Source organism: Podarcis erhardii (assembly GCF_964252035.2).
Source record: "Podarcis erhardii genome assembly, chromosome: 6".
NCBI lineage: Eukaryota > Metazoa > Chordata > Lepidosauria > Squamata > Lacertidae > Podarcis > Podarcis erhardii.
In genome coordinates, this window is record NC_138510.1 from 82,683,939 (window position 1) to 82,701,900 (window position 17,962).

A 17,962-nucleotide genomic window follows, 5' to 3' on the forward strand; every position below is an offset into this window, starting at 1 on the left:
TTGCTGCTAATCAGTATTTTGCAATCCTCACCATCTAAATCAAAATGAATTATAAGTAGCACAAGTTCACCACTATGGGAACAGCAATACAGCCTTAATCCTTGACTCTCAGTGCATGGTCCTCTCCTGCGAATGCAGAGAAGCCTCTGTACTGGAACCCTGTGTTTTTTACAGGTATACAAAGATGTGTACACATTCTGCCATAGAAAATGGAAGGGATATACAGGGTTCCCATCAGTGGCGTAGCGTGGGGGGTGCAGGGGGTGCCGGCCGCACCGGGCGCAACATCTGGGGGTTAGGGTTAGGGGGCGCAAATCCACGGGTTAGGGGGCGCAAATTACTTGCCTTGCCCCGGGTGCTGACAACCCACGCTACGCCACTGGTTCCCATTCCATGCCCAGCACCTTCTCTTGGTAAAGGGGTCTGAGCTCTGAGATTAAGCTCCTTGACTTTCCTTGACAGGAAAGTTTTGGTCAGGAATGGGAAACTCACATTATGCCTTATGGTAATCTATATGGCTTTAGGGTGATCCATGCATGGGGACTAAGGCTGTGCAGGTATTATTCCTACAATAATGAATACATGCATCCTTTATGGGGTTCAGGGGAAACATGGCTATGACATGAGAATGCCTAATGACCTTTGGACCCCATCTATGTTGGCAGGTGAATTGGTGGGGAGCCTCATTCCTCCATGAAGTTATCAGAAGGGTGATTAGTTCTCATCAGAACACCAAAGGAAGATGAATTCAGAAGGCACTTGCTAGCACAAGATAATACCAATGCTCCCATACAGGTGACTAAAAGAAAATCCTGCTGTTCATTTGTAGCCAACCAAAGCAGATGGTATTAAGGGTTTGGGTTTTCTGCATCCACTGTGAGTGGTTTCTCCTACACAGCATCATACAAATTTTAATCTCTTATATTAGGAGGAGGAGACAGGACCACTCTAAAGTATTATGTATTGCCTTACAGCCATCTCCTTCAACTCTTCTGCATGTGAAAAGTTCAGCTTCAAACCTGCCACAGTGTTGAAAGCACACCATTCTCTTGAGGAAGCATATTCAGGGATAAGGAAAAAAACTGGCACACTGTTGAGCCCACAATACAAACAAGAAGGCCATGAAGACATACTCATGCATAAGCTATGCTTGTGCAAGAACATACCCAGATCCCAGTATAAACTGGAAACTTTTTTTTTTTAAGGCACTATTCAATATTCATCAAGTACTCATACCTCTACCTTCAAATATACCACAGAGAGCGGTGCTACTTACCTCTTCTGAGTAGTGATCTGATGGAAGAGGTGGATAGTCACATTGTTCAATCTTTTTACATAAGGAATACAGGTTCATTTTGTCACCATAGAATGGACTCTGCAGTGCAGCCATCTGTGTGGAATTAAAACAAAATAAAATGTATCTTGGATTTTTTGTGATTTTAAATTTTTATTTCGTGTGTGTGGTTAGGAGGAATATTATTTCACATAAGTATATTTTCAAGGAACTACTTTTTGTTTCAAAAGGCCCAGTTTAATTTTTAAATGGAAAACATGTTACGTCAACTTCTTGTGATCTTCACTGCCCTTAATTTCATTATACATTTTTTTCATTTGTTTTTGAAGGGTGTGTGCCTAATGCAAGTGAAGCTAGTTTCTGTAATGTTACAGTCTGTTTATATATTTAACTGACATGTCTTTCTGAAACCAGATTATTATTCACCAATACTGACTTTGTAGGACTCACCATACAAATAAAGATCTAATTTTAAAATGATAATTCTGATCAGAATTTGAAAGAACTGTGCAACAAGTTCTGCCCTAGGCTTGCATTTTTCAAATAGCAACTGCCCTCCCCACCCACCCACCACCACCACCACCACCACGGAAACAGGAAAACTAATTCTGAAACAGATAGGGTTTTCAGAACCAATTTGTGATATGGCATGATGGCTGGAAAATGTTTAAAATCCCACTGGGGGATCCCACTGTAACCCCCATAAGTACAGCTAACTTGTTCTTTGGATCATGACCATATTCCTCCTGAATGATCCCCTGTGCTTTAAAAAATGAAATATTGCTGCATAGTCTGCAAAGCCATAAAGTACTTTTGTAAACTATTTATTTCCGTCTGGAGCCCACCTTCTTTTTGGGAACTTTGTGCAAGTTCCAGTTTGCAGAGGACACCACCATGGGTGAGTAAGACCACACTGAAATAAGTTGAGTCATCCATGTTTTGCTTGAACTCCCAATTGCTTTTGTAGACCCTGGACAACTCATCAATCTGCCTTATACTACATCAGGCTGCTGGTCTATCTAACTGAATGTTGTCTACACTGCCAGGTAGCAGCCCTTTAGAACTTCAGACAACAGACTTTCCCGTCCCTACCTGGTTATGCTAAGGGCTTAATCTTAGACCATTTGCATGCAAAGCAGATGCCTTATTACTGAACTATGGCCATTACCCAAAGGATACAGTCCCTGGCAATTGTGAGGATAATGCTAAAATCTATCCTGAGTCTAATCTTTTGGCTAGTTTCAGAAACTTTAACCCTTTTGCTTTTTATGCAAATTGTTACCATTTGGCTTTTTTGAATTTGCCATATCACTATCTGCTTAATTCTTTAAAATGTAATTTCTAAATTTAAGGGAAGAAAGCAATTTTCTATTCAAAACTGGTTTCAGCAAGATGCAATTTGGTGCAGAATTGCAGCACCTGTCCTCTGTGCATACCAAACCCAAAACACATATGCTGAAAGCACAAACGCAAGTTGATACATGCATCAACACTTGATTTAATATGAATACAAATCCTCACATGCATGCTATGTTGCTGGCATTATTCTGGTTTCATGTACACTAAAGAAATTTAACATTATCTTTTGGCAAGGAACCTTTAAAGTAAGAACTTTAAAATATCATTAGGGCACCTAATGTTTATTTGAAGACAGCCCGACTTTACAAAGGCAAACAAATACTGTGGTGGGATTGCTAACTTTACAGGGATTTTTTTTTTATTTTAAAAAAAATGTTCGTACTGCCTTCCAAACGCTTTAAATCTCTGAACCGCAGCAGTGTGAGCACTGCTTGGATTGCGATGCTGCCCCAAAGTCAGTCACCCTTTTCTACATGTGCTAATAAGTTTGATTTTGGAAGGACAATGTGTACATTCCCCAGACAGGCAGAGTGTGTGTGAAACACGCTAGTCCATGCTGTGCTACTCAGTGAGCTTCAGCAGGGACAGGACAAGCTGAAAATGGCTCTCATCTGTCTTGTGGTCTTCCAGATAGAACATTTAACTCCTTCACAACCAAAAGAAAGCTGCAAAATTTTAGCCGCAGCATTATTGATAAAGGAGACTTTGGGAAGGAATCTTCCAAAATGGACATGAAGGCAAGGATTTTACAGCAAGGATCTCAAAATCCATTACAGCTGTGTGTGCGCTAATTGGATACCATAAATATTGCATTCTCTTTTTAAAACCCCTAAGAGCAAAGGGATTAAGGCTCTCAAGAAAAGCGGTTTGCAAACTGTACCGGTCCCATAATATTAAATCTTGAAACAAGGTAATTCATGCAGCGTTTTTTGCCCCCTTTGTGCGCAACAAAAAAAAACAAAGCCAGGAATTCCAGCAACAGAACCTGCACGAAATGCAGAAAATTCAAAATAAATGCAGAGATCCTGTGTGTTGGTACGCTAGGTGTTCATTAAAAAGTACTCTTGTTTGAATGCTGCAGAGTGTTAAAAAAGGGGGGGGGGAGAAAGAAAGAAAAGCTGAATGTCCCCTAAGGAGTTAAAACAGGAATACTATATTTTCATGCATCTCCTGCTTTGACAGATGAAAAATGTCAACTGTCCTGTTTTTATTTTCAAGCTTTTGCACTATTCATCTGGTTCATTAGTGCATCTCGCTGCTGCCCCTGACAGCTGCTCGCCCTCTCCTCCCAGCAGCTGAATTTTTCAGGCTAATTTGATCCTCCACACTGAGACGATCGCTAGAATGATTGACTTGCTCCCTGACCTCCAGGGTCTGACTTTCCTGATTAGTATTCTGGGGGTGTCTGAGGGACGAAAGCCCACTGTCTGTCTTCAGGGCTGGTGGCAACGTGTGCTCTCTCTCTCGCTCTCTCTCCCACTCTTTTTTTTTGGGGGGGGGAGCTGTAAGCCACCAACCTACGACCCTGTAAGGATGCAATTGCTGCACTGAACAATAAAGGAAATGTGTAAAACCTACTTTTCCATGTAAAGGTCCATGTAGCAAAAGCATGGCATCTTGATTTTAATTAGTAAAGTCTACTTTGTTGCATATCAATTAAAACCGCAGTGATTAGTGTGTGTTTTGGGGTGGTTATTTAATTATTATTATTATTTTGATATCTCAGGCATATTTGAAAGTATAATTTTCCTGTTGTAAAATGAACCTTGGAAGAAAAAATCTTCATAATAAGGAAAGTCAGTAATTGTTATTAAACTGTAAATGATCCGCCATACAGCAGCCAGAAACAGAAAATAAACCAAACATTAGCTGAAAATCCAATCAACTGCCACAAATTAACTAGTGAAATATAGTCACTTGGACCTTTATGGAGATTTCATGAACAGTTTCCCTATCTTTAATCTGAAGATAAACATGAACAAATGCCCCAAACGTGGAAGTAATTAAAACATTTTAAAGGGCATTTTATGTTAGACAGGTTAAAAAAAAAAAATCAATTTCAGAGAATTGTTGAACTGAAATACTCATACTTTATCAGTCCCACTGATGGTAATAGACGTAAACTGGCTAAAATTAAACTGCTCTCGATTAACTGTTTTGTGGGTTAGCCATTCTTATTACAAATAATTATTACAAATAGGATCCATATTACAAATAATTGGAAGAACTGGATTATTCCATTCAACGAGATCAACAGCTGAATGAATTTCAAGTGAGTAAAATCTGTTGATAGCCAAATAAAATTGGACTGTGGATTAATTTTTAAGAAGGAACAGATCTTATAATCATGGATCTTAACATTTGCACCTGCTTGTATGCCAGCACATTTGTAATTACTTTCCTACGTAGCAAGGATCCTCTTGCTAAATCAGTAAATCTGAGGAGTGATTTCACTAAAACCTGAAGCTTATTATCAACCTATTGCCATCCTTCATAACATGACCTCACTAATTATATCCTAACTATCTGCAGTAATACAAAACAAAACAAAACAATCAACACACTGCAATGATAAATGAAAAAAGCAATGAAAGTACTGTCAATACAAAATGCAGTTGTTAATTTCATTAAAGGTCGCAATTTTATAACAGGAAGCATAAGAGAAAACAGGGGTTCAAAAAAATCCCTATCCTGGTCCACATAAATGTCTAAAGGAATTCTTTCATGAGGCTTTTATTTGATTAGAATACATTATTTTGATAAATATTTTAAAATCTACATTAAATTCCTTTCTACACAGCCAAAAAAGACTTTGGAATTCCAAACCAAATCATACAGCTTTCCACTTCACAAACTGAGGCACATTCTGGATCAGAAATTAAAATCAAAAATATGTGAGTGCACAATATGTTTTCTTAACATTTTTTCTACTAAAAGAATCACACCAGAGTAAGCTGCCAGTAAGTTGCACAGAGGAGGCCATTTCTTTGAGCATCCACTAGGTTCTCTATGGGTGCTGCTGAATCAGTATTAAGTGGTTCCAAACGAAGAGCAGGGGCCTAATACTGTTTGTTTGTTTTTTAATGTGAAAACACCCAAGCCCCAGTATGAAAAATTCAAATCTCAAAAGGTACTTGAGGTAGCCATTGTTTATATGGTTAGAAGGGGCACTGAGTTGGTTACAAAGAAAACAATAATGTTTGCCATGGATATAAAGAGACAATTCACAAAATCCCAATTCTGCATTAGCAGGTGTTTATTCTGATGGATAGCTTTAGTGAGTTCTGCTGAATCATGGAGGCAGGTGGTTTGTTACTTCACCTCGATGCTTTTGAGCTGGGAGGGCCTCTCTGGAGAGCATTTGGGTAGAAGTTGTAAAGCACAGTGGGAGAACCTTAGGAGCAGCTGTGCATGTCCTGAAGGATTTGGTTCAACTTGGTTACCTTGTTGATTCCTGTATAATTAGTATTAAGCCACAGGACAGGTTGGCACCGTAATTATCATGTGCATGAGTGAATGATTGAATGAATACCTGCTCATAGTGTTATTTTCCTGCTTCTCTTTTAGGAGGTATGCTTACCAGATATATCAATTAATCTGACAGTAATTTTGTGGCTTTAATAACTGCAAACATTTTGACAGCTCCTTATGTAACTCTTAAAAGGTACATTTCCCCATTGCACCCACCAATCTTAACCAGAAATGATCAGCAACTTTTGAGAATGCAGTATTTTAAAGGTTCAGTTTTTAGCAGTTTTCTTACACTGATTTAAAAAGGTAGGCTGGTATAAGCAGTGTTAGTTGTACTACAACCTTAGTGTGTTCACTGGATATGGCGGACAGGTTTCTGTTCACAGCTAGCTATGCTATGGAATGTGTGCAAGTCTTAGGATGCAGTGCCAAGAATAGATCATTTCTAATTCAGGGGGTGATCCATTCTGAGCTGAAATTTATGGCAAAATTCTGCAACAGATTCATTTAGGATTGAGGAATGTATGTAAATTTTATCATGCTCAGCAGTGAAAGGTTAAGTTTCTACACTTTCGCTTAATGCTACTTTATCACCAAGTGGTTAATAGACGTAAAAATGGATAGCGGAATCTTAAGACAGATACAGAAAGACTTTTGAAAACATCACTCACCAATAAGTAAGGTGTACAAGTTTAAAAAGTATTACCTCATACAAGAGACATCCTAGAGACCAAATGTCTGATTTGAAGTTGTACCCATTTTCATGGATTCTCTCTGGAGACATGTAATAAGGTGTTCCCACTGCAACCAATATGGAAATATAATTTTTAAAAATGAACACTTAAAACTTCATCACAATGCTATCAAGCAATATACATTCCAATATTTTGGTTGAAAAAATTATAATTGCACAATTATTAACAAACATACAAAGAGACAATACAGAGGAATATTGTAAATGAGTTTAATCTCATTTCAGGGAACCTTAGCCCTATTTTATAGAGTTGACTTCTATGATAAACTGTTTTGAAAAATGAAGATAAAACTTGCAGAATTATCAGGAAGTGATTTAGCAATTCAGACCTTTATATAAATCAATATTAATGTTATGAATTTCAAATCTCTTGTAATATTTTTCAGTATCCCATCCCTGCTGGAACAACAGAAGTATTTTTCAATTCATCTGCTTTCTATCATTCAAGTATGGGGCATTTCAATGATAATAATAATAATAATGGCTGAAATCAAACACATTTACAAGGGAGTATGCCCCGCTGAACACAGTGGATCCTACTTCTGAGTAAACACACATAGGATTGCACTATAAGAGTAACTGAAGTATTGACAGGAACGGTAAGGGGGAGAATAACAACTGGATTTTCCAGGGGAAAGTGGCAGGACAAAGGCAAATTGCCTTGGATATGTGCCTAGAAAGCACGGGACAATCAGAAAACCACTTTCTAAGCACAGGACATGCAGAAGTGTGGATGAGCCTTAAGACAAGGTTCTAGGCCCCTTCAAAGTCTGTTTACATACTTCCTAAAAATGTATGAATAGTACCATTCTATGCATGCCCTCTCAAAAGTAAGTCTCATTAAGTTCAATGGGGCTTACTCCCCAGTAAACATATGTAGGACTGTATGCTAAAACAATATTGGCACGTAGGGCTAGTTTACATTTCAGGGCATGGGTACAGATCTCCTTTTAAGCCACCCTGCATTTCCACATGGCAAGCCGCTCATATGCGGAAACTCCTCACTTGTGTTCCAGGGCTGCTTGTCCCAAAAAGCTAAAAGCATCTAGCAGGATGATCTGGTGTGATGAAAAAAAAACCAGCTTTATCTGTTTGCTGATCCAAACACTTCACAAAGTGGCAAGAGCTGCCACGCGCAGCAGTGTAAAAAGACTGTAATGTGTAGACAGGCCCCTGGGCCATTTTATGGGCTTTCATATTCCAGGAGGTTCTGATGCTGTGTCAAAAAGAAACTGAGAAATTTAAATGACACTGCAATTTAGCATGATAAAACTGCAGCATTCTTAAAATTAACTTTTTTGATAGTGATTTGAGCTGGAAAAGACTACCCAACACCGATCTGCTGATAAAGTCACAGTTGTTGCTGTGTTTATGATACAACCTCCAATGACACGATTTGCTTCACAATAACAATACTAATAGCAGATCTGGCTTGTAACAGGCTACATATCTGCTGCTTACAGGGTGAGGAATTGGGGGAGAAAGAATTTGCAGACTCTACAGGGGGCAGCTGCAAGCACTAAGGCTTGGAGGTTTGTAGTTTACCAAAAGTTCCTTTAACCAGTAGTTCTCAGAAACCTGCTGTTACATTAGGGGGTTGAGTGTGAAAGATTGATGACAGGGGGGAAGAAGAACAAATGCTTGAATTCTGCAGAGTTTAGCCTATTCTAACACTTTAACTATAATACAAACTGAAGCATTTAAATAAGAACCTTCTGACTTCACACAATAAATGGGGTTGGGAGCGGGAAAGAGCTGATACGTCCTACTGAGGCAAGTTTAACCAAAAAGACAACTTAGGTTTTTTCAAATGTGCTTTCTGTCACTCTTCTTTGAATACCAGAGGGTGTGGGAAGGCCATATACCAGACCTGGGTGATGCCAGGTAAAAGTAAAAGCAAACCTTTCTCCATCCACTGCATAATTAACCATGGAGTTCGTTGCCACAGGAATGGATCTTGTGAAGGCTACTAGCATAAACTCCCTTTAAAAGCAAGTTATGTTAGCTCTTCAAAACATCCAGTGGGGAAAGGCCTATCAATAGTTGTTAGCTACAATAACTAGAAATGAAATATTTGCATCTGGAGGAGAATATGCTTCTGATTACCAAGTATGGGCAATTACCGTATTTTTTGCACCATAACACTCACTTTTTTTCTCCTAGAAAGTAAGGGGAAATGTCTGTGCGTGTTATGGAGTGAATGCCTACGGATGGCGGGGGGGATCTGCTGCAGTCGTGAGCAGAGGATCCATGGTTCCCCTTCCTTCCCTCCTCTGTGGCTCGCTTTGAAACAGCAAAGCGGGAGAAGAGCCGCTGAGTGGGGAGGAGAGAGGGACAGAGAGCCTGCTTGCTTTAAAGGAGCAAAGCAGGAGAGGAGAGGAGCCTTCTCCTCTTATACCCCTCTTCTGCATTATTAACAGCATCCTTCTCCACCCACGCCACACGTGTTCCTTGTCCCTTGAGTGCTTTTCCTTCCCTCCCCACTTAAAACGTGGTTACAAAGCACAGATCCACATGGATCCTCAGGATTTTTGCACTGGGTCACCCCAAATTCACCATCAGATCACATAGCATGTCCATGGCTACAGCTTTCACCCAAAAAATCACGCATCCACTGTTGCCTGGGACCACAGTGGTGCAAAAACGTGGTTACAAAGCATGGATCCACATGGATCCTCAGGATTTTTGCATTGGGCTACCCCAAACTCACCGTCAGATCACATGTCTGTGGCCACAGCATGAACCACAAAAATCATACATCCACTGTTTCGTTTAGATTTTTTTTTTCTTGTTTTCTTCCTCTAAAAACTATGTGCGTGTTATGGTCGGGTGCGTGTTATAGAGCGAATAATACGGTAAGTAGTGGGGAGAGTTTTCACTATTTAGCTCTGCTTGTGAGCTTTTTCAAGAGGATTTGCTGTACTAGTCGGATCTTGAACATAGCTCTGAATGCCCGTTCTTATTATCTTTTTCTGCTGGACTTTTGCAATGCACCAGTGCCAATTAGAGGTAAATTGTAAAATGTATCCGACATAAACTCTCTGCTCTATGATCAAGAGGAATCCACCGCAGGTCTGTCACCCGGAGAAGTCCACCACTCTAAAGGGAAGGAAAAGAGGGAACGCTGTACGGAACGGAAGTAGGGTAACCTGCAAGGAAGCAGCAGCCTGAGGTTCTTACTTGCATTTCCAAATTTAGATTGCTACTATGCAATCTAAAATAAAATAGGAGATTCCCTCTTGGGGCCCACCCAAGTCCTCAATGCAAAAGTTGTGGGGTGCTGTGGCCGGGGGTTGTTATGAGCCACCTCTTCCATATGGGAACTGTTTACACAATGGCTGCAAGAAACCTGAAAAACCACCACATCATCATCAACTACTATGATTCCATGGAAATGCCTCACTTGACTGACAGGGTCCAGGATTTCAGTCCCTGAAATGAGTGTCATCCTCTGCAGGGCCACTTTCTCTTGCTGACCATTCCAGTAATTAGTGTGGGGCGGGGAGGGCCATTTACTGGTGTGAACATACATCATTTTACAATCAAGGAAATCTCTCTGACCTAAAGAATGAGCAGCCGTAGTTTTAGAGCTGAAAAACCTTCCCAGTCCAAGATCACCAAGTTTTACTACTCCTGTAGCTGTAATGAATACATTTGCTGGCTTGATATCTGTAGAAAGAAAAATATTTCAACAGGTGACAGTAGAATATCCATGACTTGCGTGTGAGTACTCATCTAATTTTGCATAAAGTTAAACATATATGTATTGCTTTAAAATATTTAAAAATACCAATTATGCATACTCAACCCCCATAGGCTAAATTTCATTTTTTATTGTTAACTATTTTTATTATTTCATAATAATTTATTAAATTTCTATACCATCATTTATACAAGGCTCACAGGCAGCTTACAACATAAAAACACAAAAAATACATAATGTCGTAACATTACCCCACCTCCACAGTTTAAAAGCCATAGATGGTTTAATCATCCATTTAAAAGAGCAGCATCAACCTCAACATACTTGAGATCAAAATGTAAACGTTTTAAAGGTAAGTTTTAAACAGGAGCTTTAAATTTAAGCCTCACTGATTTCAAGAGGAAGTAACATAGAAAAACCTGCTCTTAGGACTCAGGAACTGTCATGCAAAATTTGGTTACATTATCTTAAGAGGTGTCAAAATGTACAGGAAACAATTTCTCACAACTAGCCATGATCCTCTGATTTCCTTGAATACAATGAGATTTCAATGAGCACTAATGATCATAGTGCTGTAAGTCAGTCTCTCAAATGCTCTCCCCTGTCTCTGAAGGTTGATACAAAGAGAAAAGTACCGTATTTTTTGCTCTATAAGACTCACTTTTTCCCTCCTAAAAAGTAAGGGGAAATGTGTGTGCGTCTTATGGAGCGAATGCTGGCTGCGCAGCTATCCCAGAAGCCAGAACAGCAAGAGGGATTTTTTTCTTGTTTTCCTCCTCCAAAAACTAGGTGCGTCTTGTGGTCAGGTGCGTCTTATAGAGCGAAAAATACGGTGGTTTCCCAGTTGTTTTTTGACAGGAAAATAGTCATACCTCCCCCTTGGAGTTTTGTGGTAGGCCAGTCTCCTATACTTAAAGGGAAGTTATGTATGTGTTTTTAGCTCCCCCAGGTTAACAACATCTTTTAAGCACATCTTATTAAAAGCATATGGGTGCTAGGCCATGTTATTCATACTCAGAGTAGAACCACTGAAATCAACAGGAGCTGCATTTACTGATTTCAGTTGTGTATACTCTGGATATAACTAGTTATGGACATCGTCCTGTGTATCAGTGGCGTAGCGTGGGTTGTCAGCACCCGGGGCAAGGCAAGTAATTTGCGCCCACTAACCCGTGGATTTGCGCCCCCTACCCCCCAGATGTTGCGCCCGGTGTGGCCGCCCCCCCCTGCACCCCCCACGCTACGCCACTGCTGTGTATCTAAGAAGTTTGACAAACCTAGAGACTGTTGTACTGGAACCAGAGAGCAGAAGGAAAGCACACTCTGTTTTTTGCCACCTCCCAGGGCATTAAGTAGCCCTGACCAGTTGCACTTCTTGCCTCCCAGTCTGCAGCAGTCTACTCCCATCCATCAGCCAGACAAGGAAGCAGCTGCAGAGAGCATACTACCCCTTCCCTGCCAGGAAAACACTCTGCTCCCTACTGCCAATTACCCTCCAACCGCAGAGCCAAAGGGAGGCGCACACAGACCCTATCCATCAGCCAGAGGGATAAGGGCTGCTAGTGCGTGTGTGTGTATTTGGTTTTTATTATTATTACCTGAATTATTTTGAGAGGCGCATAATCCAAAGATGCAGAATAAGTCTTCAAAAATAAATGAATAAATGATTTTTAAGAATCTACAGCATATACATAGCATGCATATGAATTGCAAGTTGTTCATTTTAACCCATAATATAGTCATCACTCCAATGTACCAGCACAAATATGTTTTAACGTGTTCTCGCTAAAGGAGGGACTCAAGATTATTACTGAGCAATATTTATCAAGTTACCTGTCCCGAAGAGGAAAAACAATTTGTAAAAAGCCATTGCAGTAATATGCACACTCACACAAAATCACATACATTGGAAATATATTTTTCTTTCAACCTCTACACTGGAATGACATTAGCTTGATTAAATGCAATTAAGTTACCTCGATGCATGACACGCCGTGAATGCATGTGCTCCAAGGCACTGCAGAGCTGAACAAAGTACTTCCAAACTGTCCTTTCAGGAATCAGTCTCTTCTGCTTCTTGAAATGCTTTAAAAAATAAGAACAATAAAATTAACTACTGCCAAAGCTGATTTGTGAGTAGCCCAACGTCGCGAAGCAATAATTTGGTTAAAAGTTATTAAAAGGATAGGTTTTTGAACAAAATATTGCTACCCACCAAAGGGTCATGTTTAACCGATGAAACAAAAATCCCCACTGGATACACCCCCACACACTTAATATAAGTAGATACGAATAATCCCAGCTTGCACCCTAAGGAAAGTTTGGCAGGACAGGGTCTGATTGAGAACCCCCTCGAATTTGAATTTAACCTACAGCTTCAGGGCTGGAAGGTAGAGCTTTTGATGATAATGGCTGCCCCCTATCCCTTTTAGAATACGATTTTGCATTAGACCAGTTTTGGCAGCACAGTAAACCATGGTTTATCATGACTGGAATAAGCTGCAGAGAGCCACTGTATGCTCCACTTCCAGCATGGCATTGAAGGAGACCCTGAGGCATACTGAAGTCCATGCCTACCATGGTGCCTGAACCAGCTCATTGGAACACATTTCAGACTACAATGCTATACCACAGAAACTTTGTTCTCGTGTTTGTACTATTAAACTCATCCCCAAACTGCTTCCCGATGAATTTATTACAGTATTTTCTATTATTTGTTTAAAACTTTCTCTTCCTCCAAGGAGCATGCAGGGTTTCTAGGTCTGTCTAGAAACAGTTATTTGACCACATAAAACGGCAGGGGTGTGTGTGTGTGTGTGTGTGATTTATTTCAGTAACTGTAATGCCAGGACTGCAAAGCAACTGCATGTTTTTCTTTTATTGTTGGCTAAGGATACTATTACACCGCCAACTCTAAAGACCTGCAAGCATGGCAGGTGTAAGGCGGCTGTCAGAGCTATGTTCAAGCTGAGAAGAAAACTGCCACCCATGTCTGCCACTGATCTATCCTATTTATATGATATCTTCCTCTTCCTTGACAGGACAAGGTTAAGTGGGATAAAGAAAATCGCTTTAAAAGAAAATTAACAGCTGTGTGCTGAGTCAACCAATATATGAAACAAATGTAATGCAAACGACAATGGCAACATATGTCCTTTAGGTAACAAAACCTTCTTGTCAAGGTACTGAGGCTGCACCCCCACCTCCGCTGCCCCCAAATCAGTTAAATATGCACTCACTGAATAGCAGAATCTGCAGAGTGTGGCACTCTGAGCCTAAACACATTTACCTGGCTGTAGTAGTGATTTATTTGGAACCGTGAACAAATTGAAACATTAAAAAAAAAACAGCACAAGCTACTGATATTTTAGCATTAAGTGGGAGGTTATATTTTCAAATGCTTCCCTGTGTAAAAAAAAAAAATGTTGCAAAACACAAGAGGTATAGTATTAGGATAGCCCTGATGCTCTAGCCTTTTAACATTTTATCACCACATTCATTCTGAAGCATTAAAGTTCACGGGGGCGGGGGGAGAGAGAGACCATATAATTTCCCTTAATATTTTAATCAGCTCTCAATTCCAGATAAGCTTTCATGCAAAGGCGAAGAAGCCACATAGTCATCATTTATTTAAAATCCAGAAATCACGAATTCATTCAGAAATGTGTTGCTGTTCAGAGGCTACTAGTGAGGTTCCTTCAATTTGCTGGCCCCATTTTATTATTTATTACGTTACATAACTCTTTTATGCCAAAATGGCTTCTAAGGAAGTTTATGGCTATAAAATCAATAACATCAATCCATAATTAAAACACATCACAGCATCAAAACATCCATAATTGACACATACAATTAAACAAACAATTAAAGACGTGGCAATTAAAACAGTTTTTTTCCTTAAAGTTAAAATAATAAAATCAGAAGTTCAGTTCAGGGGAGGGCTTGCCTAAACAGGTGTGCCTTCAGGAGCTAGCAGAATGCCAACACTGAGACAGCCTCTCATATTTCACCAGCACTGACCCTAACAGTGAGGAAAGCTGCTTCCATGTTATCACAAGCCAATCAATACACATCAGGCCATGCTGAAACTGATTAGTTGATCATAGTCCCCTTCCTGGACAAGTGAAGGAGGAGGTATTTCAGGTAACCTGATCCAGGGTTATTTAGGGCTTTGTATGTAAGTAGCGGGACGCGGGTGGCGCTGTGGGTTAAACCACAGAGCCTAGGACTTGCCGATCAGAAGGTCAGTGGTTCGAATCCCCGTGACGGGGTGAGCTCCCGTTGCTCGGTCCCTGCTCCTGCCCATCTAGCAGCTAGCACGTCAAAGTGCAAGTAGATAAATAGGTACCACTCCGGCGGGAAGGTAAACGGCGTTTCCGTGCGCTGCTCTGGTTCGCCAGAAGCAGCTTGGTCATGCTGGCCACATGACCTGGAAGCTGTACACCAGCTCCCTCGGCCAATAAAGCGAGATGAGCACCGCAACCCCAGAGTCGGTCACAACTAGACCTAATGGTCAGGGTTCCCTTTACCTTTACCTTTAAACCTTGTTGGAAACAGTGGGGCTGACTTTTGAGAATTTCATTGATAGTTAAAGCAGTGACATCCTGAACCTAAAAACGACCCAAAACTTGGGTCACAAAGGCTGCAGCCCTAACTGCACTTACCCGAGAGTAAGTCCTGCTGAATCTAATAGGACAGTAGACAGTAGGACTGCAGCAAGAAACACAGTTGGGAATTAGGGCTTTCTGTTTTAAGTCTCAACCAGAGAAAAATGTAATACTGGCGATTAGGGAGAAAGGAATATGAATAGATTGGGGAGAGGGGGCTGACAAGAGACCAAAAACCACAGGTACCAAGACAAGGCATGCACACAGTTGCTTGGGGTGAGGACTGCAGAGGGACCGTAGTTGGGTTGTGCATGTGTGTTTTTCAGAAAAACGTAGAATTGAAAGGGACCCTGCGGGTCATCTAGCCCAACCCCCTGCAATGCTTTTTAGCTTGCATTGATCTCAAAAACCTTCAGTGCCTTTTGGTTGTTGTTGGATAGGCAATTAACAGGCTTGTTTCACAAATAAGGAAGAAGGAGGGTTGCTGGCCTGGTTTGGTTTGCCTTTGTTCTAGTTTTTAGCATGTGCTTAGTACTGTAGTTTCAGGCTGTGAGACGCCCTGATATGGGTGGAGGGCAGTACTACTACTACTACTAATAATAATAATAATGGTGATGATATTTTTCGCAGGGCTTGGAGTGGATGACGGACAGCTGCTGGAATGAATGGGGTCGGTGCTAAATGGTCTGGCTTGCTTTACAACCCCATGGGACCTTGTTGGTGGGGGGGGCAGAGAAGGAGCCCACCCCTGAAGAAGAAGAGGAGGAGGAGGAGGAGGAGTGAAGGAAGGAGGCTTTCCTTCCCCAGGATAGAGTTGCCCATAACATTAAACACAGGGCACGATTCCAGGGGGAGAGAGAAACCAAGGCAACAGTTTCTGTGCATGCGCGAGCGCTGAAACCCGGAAGTAACCCATTCCGGTACTTCCAGGTTCAGCGCGGTACGTAACCTGAAGCGTCTCTAACCCGAGGTATGACTGTATGCTGAGACACACACACTTTTAATTTCCTCAAAATATTTTCAAAAACTGAAATGGTGCAATGTTTGAATGCAAGCTCTTTAAATGCTGCTTTCCTCAGACCTGGACTGAATCCAAAACAAACTCTGTATCTATTCTCCCCATAGCTGGGATTTGCATATCAGAGGACTGTTTGATGTCAACAAGATAGATAGATAGATAGATAGATAGATAGATAGATAGATAGATAGATACCGGGTTTCTTTTCATTTACAAACAAATACACAACTTCAAACACATTTTATTGTTTTTAAAATGAACCCTGAAAAGACTTTTAACAATGTATTTTTAGACAAACTTCTAACAAACACTCATTATACAATGCCCACTGTTCCTATATGTTCTACACCTTACTTGTCCCAAAACGTTCTCAAAAGTGTTATGTGCACTAATGAAATCAATTTTTTTGAGATTTGGTGTGGTATGCTAACACTGGGATTTAATTTTTTTGCCCCAATGCAGAACCAAGTAGAAAAATGTATCTGCTCCAGAGCTTACCTGGAGGCTTGGTCCTTCCAAAGACCGGGTGTCTCAAGGTACATGGTGAAGATACTTGACTGGAAGAAGGTAGGTGTCCAGAGTTTCAAGGACTTTCTCAGTCCTACCAAAAGAATGTCAGGGCCTAGATCCAGGACCTTTTGAATGAATAGCTCTAGTGCTGAGTGGCATAGAATTATATGGTATACAGTCGTACCTCAGAAGTCAAACAGAATCTGTTCTGGAAGTCCGTTCAACTTCCAAAATGTTCAGAAACCAAGGCGCGGCTTCCGATTGGCTGCAACGGACGTTCGGGTTCCAAAGAACGTTCGCAAACCAGAACAATCACTTCCAGGTTTGTGGTGTTCGGGAGCCAAAATGTTAGTCTCGCAAGGCGTTTGAGTTCCAAGGTACAAGTATACAGTGGTACCTCGGGTTACATACACTTCAGGTTACATACACTTCAGGTTACAGACTCCGCTAACCCAGAAATAGTACCTCGGGTTAAGAACTTTGCTTCAGGATGAGAACAGAAATTGTGCTCTGGCAGTGCGGCGGCAGCAGGAGGCCCCATTAGCTAAAATGGTGCTTCAGGTTAAGAACGGACCTCCGGAACAAATTAAGTACTTAACCCGAGGTACCACTGTATAATGAAATGAGAAGTCCTCTATTACACTACACCCTATGGTTTTCTTTGTAGCATTCCTTGGAATTATTTCTCTAAGGTGTCTGCCTGCTTGCCTTTTTACAAGCACAAATAGAAGCACAAAAACATAGGATCAGATCATTGGCACATCTAACTCACATTTCTCTACACTGACTGGAAGCATCTCTCAAGAGCTTTTTTTTTTAAATTGAAACACACATTATTTCATGGAGCTTAGTTAGCTAGTTGTTCTAGTGTAAATGGTTTTCTGTTCTTTCGCTGTGTTTACATTATTGATTTTGTAGTTTTTTGTTGATATTGGCTTAATTGATTAATTTGTTTTGTTTTAAAGTGCTTTTATTGATTGCAAGCCACTTTCAATATTGGGGGGTTAAAACATCAAAGCTACTCCTTTCCAGAATAAATTCAAAATAAATCTGGGGGAGCCTTCTTTAACCTTTAACAAGTTCCAAATCTGCTTGGAATAGCCCAGTTTGTCTTGAGATTTGCAAAAGCTAGTGGGACATAAAAAGTATTACACAAAACTTTGTGCAAACTGAATAACTTCTCTTGATTTGGGGGTTACTTTTCTTATGGAAGCAGGCCTTCTTTGGTAGAAGATGCTTTCTGCTG

The 17,962-nt window shown here is 40.6% G+C and overlaps 1 protein-coding gene across 4 annotated transcripts in view; it reads right to left on the bottom strand.

The window, feature by feature from the left end:
- The window catches only part of NEK7 (NIMA related kinase 7), an 80,282-nt gene that overhangs the window by 10,943 nt on the left and 51,377 nt on the right, over positions 1-17,962 (bottom strand). For all 4 annotated transcript variants that reach the window (XM_081866143.1, XM_081866142.1, XM_081866141.1 and 1 more), the window contains 4 exons: positions 12,558-12,666; positions 10,440-10,547; positions 6,831-6,925; positions 1,277-1,390 (listed from right to left, as the gene is read on the bottom strand). In XM_081866143.1, the coding sequence (XP_081722269.1) occupies positions 1,277-1,390; positions 6,831-6,925; positions 10,440-10,547; positions 12,558-12,666 (426 nt within the window). The remainder of the gene's footprint in view (positions 1-1,276; positions 1,391-6,830; positions 6,926-10,439; positions 10,548-12,557; positions 12,667-17,962) is intronic.